Below are 13,363 nucleotides of genomic sequence, written 5' to 3'. Positions count from 1 at the left end.
GGGCAGGTGGGCGGAGCTGGGGCACCCATTTTTCTGGGGGGCCCTGGGCATTGGCCTAGTGGCTAATCTGCATCTGATTATATGTTGTCCCAAGACCCATTTTTGTCGTCTCGCCAGGGCGGAATGTCTACTTGATTCCCTATAGTGTGTCTTTCATACAGCATGTCTCAAAGGTAGACAAAATGAGTATATATGGCCTCATTTAAAAATTCTTAGAAGCAGCGCTCATTTGGGCAAGCCACTTAACCTCTCTCTAATCCTTCCCTCCATCTCTAAAACCATGGATGGTCGTTATTTGCCTGATGGAATGTTATGACCCAAGGGTCGGTCCTGGGGCCGGTTTTGTTCAATATCTTCATTAATGATCTGGAGGATGGCGTGGACTGCACTCTCAGCAAGTTTGCAGATGACACTAAACTGGGAGGAGTGGTAGATACACTGGAGGGTAGGGATAGGATACAGAGGGACCTAGACAAATTAGAGGATTGGGCCAAATGAAACCTGATGAGGTCCAACAAGGACAAGTGCAGAGTCCTGCACTTAGGACGGAAGAATCCCATTCACTGTTACAGACTAGGGACCGACTGGCTAGGCAGCAGTTCTGCAGAAAAGGACCTAGGGGTTACAGTGGACGAGAAGCTGGATATGAGTCAACAGTGTGCCCTTGTTGCCAAGAAGGCTAACGGCATTTTGGCCTGTATAAGTAGGGGCATTGCCGGCAGATCGAGGGACGTGATCGTTCCCCTCTATTAGACATTGGTGAGGCCTCACCTGGAGTACTGTGTCCAGTTTTGGGCCCCACACTACAAGAAGGATGTGGAAAAATTGGAAAGAATCCAGCGGAGGGCAACAAAAATGATTAGAGGGCTGGAGCACATGACTTATGAGGAGAGGCTGAGGGAACTGGGATTGTTTACTCTGCAGAAGAGAAGAATGAGGCGGGATTTGATAACTACTTTCAACTACCTGAAAGGGGGTTCCAAAGAGGATGGATCTAGACTGTTCTCAGTGGTACCAGATGACAGAACAAGGAGCAATGGTCTCAAGTTGCAGTGGGGGAGGTTTAGGTTGGATATTAGGAAACACTTTTTCACTAGGAGGGTGGTGAAGCACTGGAATGGGTTACCTAGGGAGGTGGTGGAATCTCCTTCTTTAGAGGTTTTTAAGGTCAGGCTTGACAAAGCCCTGGCTGGGATGATTTAGTTGGGATTAGGTCCTGCTTTGAGCAGGGGTTGGACTAGATGACCTCCTGAGGTCCCTTCCAACCCTGATATTCTATGATTCTATGAGTTATTTACACACAAATTGAGGCCCAGAAAAAACATACAAATAAGCATAGAAAAAAGGAACCAGAGAGACAATACACACAAATGAAACCTAGGTATATCCAGAAGAGTAACTGTTCAGTTCACTAGTCCTTACAAAAAGACTTGTGTTTTCAGTAACCTGAACTTTCCAGCAATTAAGACAGCAGGCCTCTAATACCAGGCCTTCTCTGGGGTGTTCCCCAGGGGGATTTGAATTCTAGGACACATTGATCTCCATTACCTCTTTACTAGGGTTCACTTACTGAGCAGAAGGCAAAACTCTGCCTCTAACTACCTCTCCTATCACCAACCAACTCTAAACTTCACCTGGAAGTATGCAGAAATGACCCCTAGGAAGCAATCATAGTGATTGATTAGGGCATTGGTTGAATGTCTTAGGATGCAGAGACCAGTAACAGTAATGCTCAGTGATGGATTGGACTGCCCCTTTTCTGAGACCACAATACTCAGAAGTTATGGGCTTGAAGCAGAAATTAGTGGGTGGAATTCTATAGCCTGTGTTATGCACACCTGATCAGATTATAATGGTTGTTTCTGGCCTTAAAATCTATTAATCTATTTTGTTTTCCAAGGGGACCTCTGGCACTTCTGTTGGCATGAATTAATAGAAAACTGGGGAGACAAACTACAAAGAATTTTGGTTCAAAAAGAATTGTAAGAACAACAGATGAGCCAAAATGGGAAAGAAGTAGAAAAGGATCAGTGGATGCATCTAGTAACATCATGCAAGAAAGCGGTAGCCTAGAACCCCAGTCTGTACCTGGCCGAGCAGCACATCTCCATGTCATGCCTCTTTTGGATGCTTTTGGTATCTTTACTAAGGAGTATGCCTAAGCCCTCCTAGACAGTGATCCAGCAGCAGTGTTCCTATATTTAGTATTTTGATTTTTACCACTCAGTCAACTAGACTAGTGGCAGAAAGCCAAGACTTCTGAACCCAAATACCTTTCCATGCAAATCTGACACTAAGTTGGGCTGCAATATTCCCTAAGCAAACCCAAGTGATATTACAACCAAAAGCGTCACAGTCTGCATTGATCCAATGCAACTTGCTTTTTCATTTATGGGGAAAACTAAGGACGATTAACAGCAATATCTGCATACATCCTACAATTACTTCACATGCCACCCTGACTCAACTATGAGGAGGCAAGGAGACCCCTCAAAGCCACAGAAGGTGGCATTTCACCCTCCCCACACTTTCATGTTCAACTTCCAACTTCTAACACCAAAATGTACAGCATAAGTAGTTGTTTGTTTCCAGACGTGTCCCACTTTAGGGCAGCGGCCGGGGGAGAGAAGAGAGGGGGGCGGCCTTCTCCTCAGTGCCTTTGCAGCAGGAGCGCTCTGCGGAAATGCACAAAGCAGGAAGCAGGCTGCATGCATTACAATAGCCTCCTTTCACTTTCAGCTGCGGGACTCTCACTCTCACTGTTTCCTGGACCTGGTGGATGCAACCCCTCAGGCCACCAGGCGAAACAAGTTCAGACTATTGCATGTTAGCAGTCTGCATTGAGAAGTGCAAACTCCCGGGCTGCGTTGGCAGCCCCAGTCCATCGGGGAGTTCGGCAGTATCCACACGCCCCATTGTGTGTGAGGGGGAGGAGGAAACTCTTCTAATCTCTTTTTCTCTGTGCGAGCGGAGGGAAGAGGGAAACGATCTCTTACCCAGCACCAGACCCACTCTGCTGCTGCTCAGCCTGAACTCCCAGCTCCGTCTGTCCTGTTTCCTCCAACCATTGTGAAGAACAGCAACAGCTGCCTCTACAGCCGAACTGCAGCGAGGGGGGGGGGGGGAAATCCAATGAGGAGGACCTGACAGAGAACAGCAAGAGACCCAGAGCCAATAAATGCAGGAGCACTGGCAGCGGGTTAGACACAAAGGTGAAGTTGATTCCTTAATCACAGTTCCCAGTTACTTGTTCCAAGGTCAACATGTCTTAGGGAATTCATCCATGTATGATTACTTTTTTTAGAAATGTCACCAAAATAAATGATTGACTGTTGTGCCTTTGTCTATTAGGAATTATTTATTAATAATTAGAGTAAGGGCTTTGACGGGTTACAAGTCAAAAATACATCTCAGGTCACCCCCCACTGACACATCCCTGTGATCATTAGACTGTTTTGAGATAAGTAAGATATTGCACTTCCTGACCTGAAGCTTTAGCGTTGTTTCTGTGCAATATGCTGCCACAGGTCACACCGTCGCCTCACTTCTACGGCTCCGTGTACATTTGGAGTTAGGGTAGGATTCCCTACTCACTAGAAATACTTGCACTAGCTCCCATCGAGGTAGTGCACTAAAAAACAGTAGTGCAGCCAGGGTAGTGAGAGTTAATTGGCATGAGATGGACGTAGGCTCAGGAGGAGGTATGGAGATGGTATGAGCTAGGGCTCCTGGTGCAAAGGAAAAAGTGAGTTCCTGTTTTTCTAGCAGGAAGAAGCAGCAGAGTTAGTTAGGGAGGCAGCTCTCGGCACTAGGTTGGATGGGAAGCTCTGAAGTGGCACAAATGGTGTGAAAGGATCAAGTTTTGGCAGGAAGCACTGAGGCAGTAAAAGTGGGTGCATGATCTGAAGCTGGAGGGAAGTGACAGAGAGGGGGAAGGCTGAGGCAGTGAGGTGGGGAGACAAGAGCAAACTGAAGGGCATGAATTACAGTAGCTCACATTGGAGGAGACCCTCTGGGGAGGCATGAATGGTAGGAAGGGATTGAGTTTAGGTAGGAAGCACTGAGGGAGTAAAACAAGGTGTGGGAAGAGGCTGGGGTAGAAGGATGGCTGAGATGGCAGGAGCAAGTTGAGAAGCCGTGAATTCGTGCCGGTTCAGATTAGGTGGGAAACTTTGCAGTAGCACGAGTGATGGGAAGGGCTTGAGTTTAGAAGGAAAGTGCTGCTGAGGCAGTAAGACCCAAGGGGATGTGGCTGGTGGGAAAGGGCTGAAGTGTTATCACATAATCAGCTGGTCAGAGTGACCACTGTGTAATCTGGCTGCAGGTCTTCCAAGGCAATGTTTATACCATCCCTTTGAAATGGGACATAATCATGGCTCATCACACTCATTTTAAACCTAGTCTGGAATTCTGCAGCCAAACCTCAGGGATTCTGCCTCGCTTTGGTCTTGAAACTGAGAGATTCTGCACCAATGTGAGATAAAATAAAAAAATACAAATTCCTTTGAAAGATTTGGAATAAATCTGCCACTACAGGCTTTTCTTAGTGTTGGTGGATTACATTTTGTTTCATACAACCTTTATAATCACTATGTAATTAAAATATATCCCTGATTTTTGTAGCAAGAATTTCAGCCCTGTCTAAGGCTCTCTGACAAACTTTTTCTGTTTCCAGCACCTCTAAGGACAAGCAGACAAGAAGGAAGTATCCAAGAAACGGCAGGAAAATAGGAGGAACAAAAACAAATCACTGAAATGGAGGCGAAGGAAAGGAACGTGTGGCAAAGTGAACTCCCTGTAAATTAGGGTTCAGGTCTCTGCCCTTTTATTTTCTTGGTATTTTTCTGCTTTCATGGGTTAGCGAGAGTGATTACCATGTAACCAGGGTGTCAGTGACATTCCTGTTACTTATGTGCGTCTGGAACCTTGACTAGTGTGACCTCCCTGTAATTGGCAGTCTCTCCATCTAACCTGTCTTGAAACTGGGGCATTTGACTGGCTCGTTAAAGAGATCCCCCTGTAATTAAGATGTATAAGTCTCATTCAACTTTTTGGATTTTCAGATATTTTGGGCTAATCAGGCTTCTTGTGGTTCACAGGAATCGCTATACATGATTGGGTAGTGAGAGAGATCCCCTGTAACTAGGGTGTACTGGTCTCATTAGATCACTAAACCAGCCTCTTGTAAAGTTCCATAGAATGGTCTTGTGCCTAAAGCACAGGACTCCCAGATACTACAGTGATGGGTCATTAGAAATGTGAAAGACTAAACAAACACTATAGACAGGAAGAAAATATAGATAGATCAGAGTGATACTGAGGAAAACTAGATTATATTACATGTATTATGACCTCATCGGTAGAGCGTAGGCCTGGGATTTTGAAGAGCTGGGTTTTATTCTCAACTCTGCCACCAATCTGCTGGGTGATACTGTTGCCTCTGAACTAGGTATTTTTATTATTATTAGATAGATTTGAGGGGTCTATTCCTACATTGGTCACTTACTCACTGTAGCTCCTTGGCCAAATCACTCCCCCTCTCTAAGAGGATAGTCTATTCTTCAACCTGTGTAACTCATCTGGGGGATAGGAGTCTTAGTTTGCTGAGTTGTAGAACCCACTTGGAGAGCCTCAGGTGAAAGGCACTACAGGAGGACAAAAGCCAAGCCCTAGGTTCTGCATAGTTTCAATTTGTGCATGTCATGGGGCCAACCTGCTGCTATGCATGCACACACACATCAACCTTTAGTTCACACTATAGTCAGCCTGCCTAGGGTTACCATACATCTGGGTTTTCCCACACATGACCTCTTGTTCTGTCTGCCCATTTCTGTCCAGGCAGATTTTTCAAATAAGAGGTATTGTTCAGGATCTTTCCTTGTGGAGCAGATATGGTAGCTCAGAAAGAGCCATCTCTGCACACTGATTGTTCTCTCCCCTGCATCTGCTTGATCCCACCCACCCTGGGCCAGTCTGCCAGGTAAGTAGAGCTGCCAAGCTCCTCTCAGCTGTACCTAGGGTGACCAGATGTCCCGATTTTATAGGGACAGTCCCGATTTTTGGGTCTTTTTCTTACATAGGCTCCTATTACCCCCCACCCACTGTCCCTATTTTTCACACTTGTTGTCTGGTCACCCTAGCTGTACCTCAAAACCTGAACAGGAGGGGTGACAGGGCCAGGCCCCAGCTCCTCATCTGGAGAAAGCCCACAGGGAGGCACTGACTGGCAGGCTGGCGCTGCATCCCAGGCTACACCAGTCACCCTGACAGAAAGTGCAACATTGACCCCCGCCATCCCCTATCTCAGGTGTGAGGCCATAGGTATCCCTTCAATGCCCCCTCCCAGTACACACACACCTCCAGTCTCCTACCACTGCCCCAGCCATGTTCTCTATTTGGAAACTTGAAATAGAAAATAAGGTAGGCTTAGGGTTACCCTTTCTCCAGGGCTTCCTTGAACTCTACACACACTGTCTCATCCATCACCCATTCTTAAGAGTCCAACAAGTTTATATATATATAAAATAAGCTTCAAAATAAAACTCAAAGATAGGGTGACCAGATGTACCAATTTTATAGGGACAGTCCTGATATTTGGGGCTTTGTCTTATATAGGTGCCTATTACCCCCCACTCCCTGTCCTGATTTGTCATACTTGCTGTCTGGTCACCTAAAGCCAGGGGTCTCAAACACGTGGCCCGTGGGGTTCTTTTGTGCGGTCTGCCAAGCTCCCCACGCCCCCCCCCCCCCCCGTGCCACCACGAGCCCCGCACCACTCCCTGAAGCGTCTGAACTACTGTATTCCCTGCAGCCCCGGGCAGGGGGGTGGGAGGCGAGTAGAGGGCTCCGTGCTCTTGCAGCTCCCATTGGCCGGGAACTGGGAACCGCGGCCAATGGGAGCTTTGGGGGAGGTACCTGGAGGAGCAGCAACAGCAGCACCTGGTGCCGTTCCCCCCCCCCCCCCCCCCCGGCCCCCCCCCCCCCCGGGGGGTTTGGGGGGGGGGCCGGGGGGGGGGGGGACACCGGGCCCCCGGGGGCCCCCCCCCCCCCCCCCCCAGGGACTCCGGCTGCTTCCTGGAGCAGAGCAGAGTGGAGCGGGGCTGGGGACTGCCCTGGCTGCGGTGCGCAGCGCTGCCACCCTGGATCAGCTCTAGGTAAGTAGCGCCGGGCCAGAGCCCACACCCCGCACTCCTTCTGCACCTCAACCCCCTGCCCGGAGCCCCCTGCCATACCCTGAACCCCTCACTCCTCCTGCACCCCAACCCCCTGCCTGAAGCCCCTTGCCACACGCTGCACCCCTCATCCCAACTCTCTGCCCTAAACCCCCTGCCACACTCTGCACATCTCCTGCACTCCCTGCCGAGCCCCCGCAGCACCCTGCACCCCAAACACCAATTCCCTGCCGTACCCTGCACACCTCCTGCACCTCAACTCCCAGCCCTAAGCCACCACCACATCCCACAGCCCTCCTGCATCCCCTGGGGGCAGGGAGGGCTCAGAGTTGGAGTGAGGATTTCAGGGAAGTGAGGGGTGTCAGTGATGCGGCCCTCGGGCCAATGCACTAGTCCTCATGTGGCCCTCGAGGTCATCTGAGTTTGAGACCCCTGCCTTAAGCCATACTTTCCCCCTCTTATTAGGTTACTCTAAACCTTTTCCTTCCCACACTTATTCCTGCTTTGGTAGGCCACTCTGAGATCCTACCTAGCAGAAGCTTCAACTTTCTGTTTTCTAAAGTCCTAGGATCTTCCTTTCATGAGCCTCTCTCACTCCCTGAAATTTCTGAACTTCGAACCCTTCAGTGTAGCTTCCTGCTGTACTTTATGAAGAAACAGCTAATCTCTCACAGGTGTGCCTCTTTCTGTAACCAGGGTTGGCTGGCCCCTAGCCCTCCATCTCCTAAAGGACTAACTACCCTGTTACAGTGCAATCAGTACACAAAAGATCCTCCCAAAGACCTGAGGGTTCATCAGCCTAACAATGCACAAATGATGAAAAGGGGAAACCTCCAATGATATACAGATGCTCCCCGGGTTATGCAAGACCCAACTTACGCAAATTCGCACTTACAGGAAAAAGTTCCATAAACCAGAAATAGGATTTTCGAGTTGCGGAAATTTTTGCGTAACGTACGGGTATACGTTTCCGACTTACACAAAATTCGAGTTACGTAAGGCTTTCTGGAACGGAACGATTGCGTAAGTCAGGGGGCATCTGTAACCCTAAACTTCCTAGAAGGGTCTGCAAAAAATACCCTTTTCTTGGCGCCTGCTGTATGGTTCCCCTGCAGTGAGGCCAAAGAGACAGAAACACCAATTAAAGATGCAGCATATCATTGTTCAATCACAGTCTTATTTATGTTCACTTCTCAAAATATCTCATATAATATTAAAATACAGTTACAGTCTTGGATATTCTCCTAAACATCTAAATATCAATCTGCTTTTCCCTTATACCTTTGAACTTCTTATAAGCAATTATTAAATAGAGACAGTAGATAAGAACATAATTTCCCACCCTGTTATTTTCCTCTCAATAAAATGGGTACAATTGTCTCGTTAGACTGACCCCCTGTCATAATTATAAAGGGAAGGGTAACAGCCCTCCTGTGTACAATATTATAAAATCCCTCCTGGCCAGAGACTCCAAAATCCTTTCACCTGTAAAGGGTTAAGAAGCTCAGGTAACCTGGCTGACACCTGACCCAAAGGACCAATAAGGGGACAAGATACTTTCAAATCTTGGTGGGGGGAAGGCTTTTGTTTGTGTTCTTTGTTTTGGGGGGTTGTTCGCTCTTGGGACTAAGAGGGACCAGACATCAATCCATGCTCTCCAAATCTTCTGAACAAGTCTCTCATATTTCAAACTTGTAAGTAACAGCCAGGCAAGGCACGTTAGATTTATCTTTGTTTTCTCAACTTGTAAATGTACCTTTTGCTAGAGTGTTTACCTCTGTTTGCTGTAACTTTGAACCTAAGGCTAGAGGGGGTTCCTCTGGGCTCTTTGAATCTGATTACCCTGTAAAGTTATTTTCCATCCTGATTTTACAGAGATGATTTTTACCTTTCTTTAATTAATTAAAAGCCTTCTTTTTAAGAACCTGATTGATTTTTCCTTGTTTTAAGATCTATGGGGATTGGATCTGGACTCACCAGGAATTGGTGGGGGAAATGGGGGGGGGGGGGATGGTTAAATTCTCCTTGTGTTAAGATCCAAGGGTTTGGATCGGTGTTCACCAGGGAATTGGTGGAGCAGTCTCTCAAGGCTACCCAGGGAGGGAAAGGTTTTTTGGGGGGAAGACAGAGTTTCCCAAATAACTCATAAATCACTTGGTTGGTGGCAGCAAAAGCAGATCTAAGCTGGTAGTTAAGCTTAGAGGTTTTCATGCAGGTCCCCACATCTGTACCCTAAAGTTCAGAGTGGGGAAGGAACCTTGACACCCCCCCACCTGGTAAGGCAATTCCCATCTTTTCATGTTCTATGTATATACATACCTGCTACTGTGTTTTCCACTCCATGCATCTAATGAAATGGCTTCTAACCCATGAAAGCTTATGCCCAAATAAATTTGTTAGTTTCTAATGTGCCATAAGGACTCCTCGTAACACGGCTACCACTCCGAAACCTGCCCTGTAATTGGGGTTTATGTTTCTTGCTATCAGTTTGATTGTTTAGTGAGAGAGACTGGTTTATGATTAACCATGAGGTATCTCCCCTTTTTTCTTTTGGCAACAAGAGGGGTGAAACACTGACAGGACAGTGAGCAAATCTTATTCTGTCAATGCTCAGGCAGTACCCATTCTGTGGGCTAAAAACAGCAAATCAGCTTCCATGTAGGTCAGCCTGCCACATGTCACAGCAGTGTCCTATTACTGCCTGTCTGCTCTCATTCATCTCTGCAATTTTCATCTGTCTCCCCTATTTAACTGACTTCTGATTCCTGGTGGTTCCACCCCTCCCCTGAAGGGGAGGTCATTCATGTTTCTGTAATGAGTTCACCTTGGAGGCCCCACCTCTCCTGAGAAACTGAAATAGACGGCCACATTTCTCCAGCACTACATTCACACAATATTTTAATTCTTTACTGTAATTTGCTTATTAAAATACAATAATAAAGTGTATATTGTACCTCCACGTCCAACAAATTAAGAGTGCTATTGTGATAAAATAGAAGAAAATTTGTGGGAGGGAAGAAAAGACATCATAGTCCATTAGCTTGAACATTTACTGTTGTGTGTGATACAAAGTATATTTTACCTAGGGGCTAGACATCCTGCCTCTGGTGTATTCCCATTTACTGCCCCTTTTTTTAAAGTGAATTTACTGCTCATGAAAGATAGATTGATTCTTCCACAGGAAAATTCAGCATAGGCAGTGACAGTACAAGCTTCTAAATCTTGCTCCATAAATGCGTTTTAACTATCATCTGCATCTCTACAGCCTTGTCAACACTGAAATTGTACCGTTTCTGAACAGTGTTGGCAGTAGCCATGTCAGCTGAATGAGGGCTGAACAGAGTTTGGGAGTCTATATACTACAACAAATGGTGTTCAGTGGCCCACTGGCTAACCACTGTGTTCAGTTCCTATTCAGCTACCAGTGTTGACAACTGTGTTCAGACATAGTTACAATATGAAAATTTTGCCAAGCCTTAATGGTGAAGGTAGTTCAGTCTCCATGGCTGGTGAATCATTAGCTTCTCTCCTAACACTACTACCAAGGGTTCTAGTGAGTGGCACAGCTATGTATTCCTTTAGGATGTAGACACTGTCCACTAGGAAATAGAGACCACCTGCTCATTTCACACAGGTCACACGAATTGTCGTCACTCGTTACTTTCATATTACAAATGTAAGCTAAATTTCAACCAGTGGTCAGGAGATGAAAGGTTTAACTTCTTATCTCCTGAGGCATCCAACCCCAGAGCTTGGTTGTTCTGAATTAAACTTGATATAGATTGCAAGAATTACAAAATATGCAGTGTAGTTTGATAGCAATTAACTTGTCCTTATACACCGCTATGGGCACCTACATGGCCCCACATTATGCCAACACTTTTATGGCTGACCTGGAACAACGCTTCCTCAGCTCTCGTCCACTTATGCCCCTTCTCTACCTATGTTACATTGATGATTTCATCATCATCTGGACCCATGGGAAGGAGACTCTGGAAGAATTCCGCCACGATTTCAACAGCTTCCACCCTACCATAAACCTCAGCCTGGACCAATCTACACAGGAGGTCCACTTCCTAGACACCACGGTACAAATAAGTGATGGTCGCATTAACACCACCCTATACCAAAAACCCACCGAGCGCTATGCCTACCTTTATGCCTCCAGCTCCCATCCCGGACACACCACACGATCCATCGTCTACAGCCAAGCGCTGAGGTACAACTGCATTTGCTCCAACCCCTCAGACAGAGACCAACACGATCTTCACAAAGCAGTCTCAAAACTACGATACCCGCATGACGAAATAAGGAAACAAATCAACAGAGCCAGAAGTGTACCCAGAAGCCTCTTGCTGCAAGACAAGCCAAGAAAGAAACCAACAGAACTCCACCGGCCATCACCTACAGTCCTCTGCTAAAACCTCTCCAACGCATCATCAGTGATCTGCAACCCATCCTGGACAATGATCCCTCGCTTTCACAGGCCTTGGGAGGCAGGCCAGTCCTCGCCCACAGACAACCCGCCAACCTTAAGCATATTCTCACCAGCAACCACGCACCACACCATAGTAACTCTAACTCAGGAACCAATCCATGCAACAAACCTCGATGCCAACTCTGCCCACATATCTACACCAGCGACACCATCACAGGACCTAACCAGATCAGTCACATCATCACCGGTTCATTCACCTGCATGTCCAACAATGTAATATACGCCATCATGTGCCAGCAATGCCCCTCTGCTATGTACATTGGCCAAACTGGACAGTCCCTACATAAAAGGATAAATGGACACAAGTCAAATGTCAGGAATGGCAATATACAAAAACCTGTAGGAGAACACTTCAATCTCCCTGGACACACAATAGCAGATTTAAAGATAGCCATCCTGCAGCAAAAAAACATCAGGACCAGACTTCAAAGCAAAACTACTGAGCTTCGGTGTCAAATTTGTAAGTGAACTATCAGCTCAGGATTAAACAAAGGCTGTGTATGGCTAGCCAACTACAAAAGTAGTTTCTTCTCCGTTGGTGTTCACACCTCAACTGCTAGAAGAGGGCCTCATCCTCCCTGATTGATAACCTCATTATCTCTAGACTGATTCTTGCCTGCATATTTATACCTGCCTCTTGGAAATTTCCACTACATGTATCTGATGAAGTGAGTATTCACCCACGAAAGCTTATGCTCCAATACATCTGTTAGTCTATAAGGTGCCACAGGAGACTCTGTCGCTTTTTACGGATCCAGACGAACACAACTACCCCTCTGAAACTTGTCCTTAGGCATTTTACTGAACAAATCAGCATATAAGTATGGTAATGATAATAAAGTTGCCCTAATTACCCTGACAGTTAATAAAAATAACAGCACTACAGCAAAATATTGCAAGAAAGCCAGTTTCATGGTACTTTGGGTTACAAAATAGCACTAGCACAATCAATGCCATTTTGTGGATGAAGATGTAGAAAGAGGCAGAGACAATACTTAAAATGAAAGTCTAGAAAAACAGAAAGAGAATTGAGACTCCAGACAGAAAATATAAAGCAAGGACAAAAAAATCCAAGTCGCTTTTAGAGACAATATCATGGTATATTTTGATAGGAACTTTAGACTAAAAAAATCCAAATATTAGTCATTTATGCTATATAGTTTATCTCCAGAGCGCTGTGTTTAAATTACGTATGTGGGCGCCATTATCTAACCGAACCACAGTAAGCAGATGCTTGTTCACAGCAACACCTTGTTAAGAGCAACCACCGCTTAGGAGCAACATGTATTTTCTTTAGAGAAGTTCCAGTTCCTTATTATTTAATCCCATGTTACAAAAAATAGGCATAGAGCTCTGTTGCTATATATGGTACAGTACTTATTTTATTAGATGTTCTTGGCCTTATTTTTTTGCATCCCTTGTCCTCCCCGTCACTCTCACTCCTCGCACCAGGTCAGAAATCTAGATTGTCAACCCCCCAACGCAGTGACTGTCTCTTTTTTATGTCTGTAGAGTACATTAGGCACCGTTAGTAATCAGTGTATAAATAAAATAAAAGCAAGCCCTGCAAGGCATTGTTGCACCACAGGCACGTGCACACCAACCCGAACCTGCACGTAGATCGGTGCACCCAGCATGCACATGGTGTACTGAACACACACGTGTGTCCCAAGCATGTTGCCAGCACTACGTA

The 13,363-nt window shown here is 46.2% G+C and overlaps 1 protein-coding gene across 6 annotated transcripts in view; it reads right to left on the bottom strand.

Annotated features, from left to right (window-relative positions):
• LRRC20 (leucine rich repeat containing 20) overlaps positions 1-13,363 on the bottom strand; it is a 181,078-nt gene that overhangs the window by 166,958 nt on the left and 757 nt on the right. For 2 of the 6 annotated variants that reach the window (XM_034776307.1, XM_034776313.1), the window contains exon 1: positions 13,281-13,357. The exons of 2 other annotated variants lie outside the window; for them this stretch is intronic. In XM_034776307.1, the coding sequence (XP_034632198.1) occupies positions 13,281-13,346 (66 nt within the window). In that variant the 5' untranslated portion in view covers positions 13,347-13,357. Of the gene's footprint in view, positions 1-2,996; positions 3,137-9,491; positions 9,568-13,280; positions 13,358-13,363 lie in introns of those variants that run through there. 2 more of the 6 variants (XM_034776312.1, XM_034776311.1) reach the window with 2 other exon arrangements.

The sequence above is a fragment of the Trachemys scripta genome, chromosome 7 (assembly GCF_013100865.1).
Source record: "Trachemys scripta elegans isolate TJP31775 chromosome 7, CAS_Tse_1.0, whole genome shotgun sequence".
NCBI classification, from domain to species: domain Eukaryota; kingdom Metazoa; phylum Chordata; order Testudines; family Emydidae; genus Trachemys; species Trachemys scripta.
This window is presented reverse-complemented; position numbering and strand designations above follow the sequence as displayed.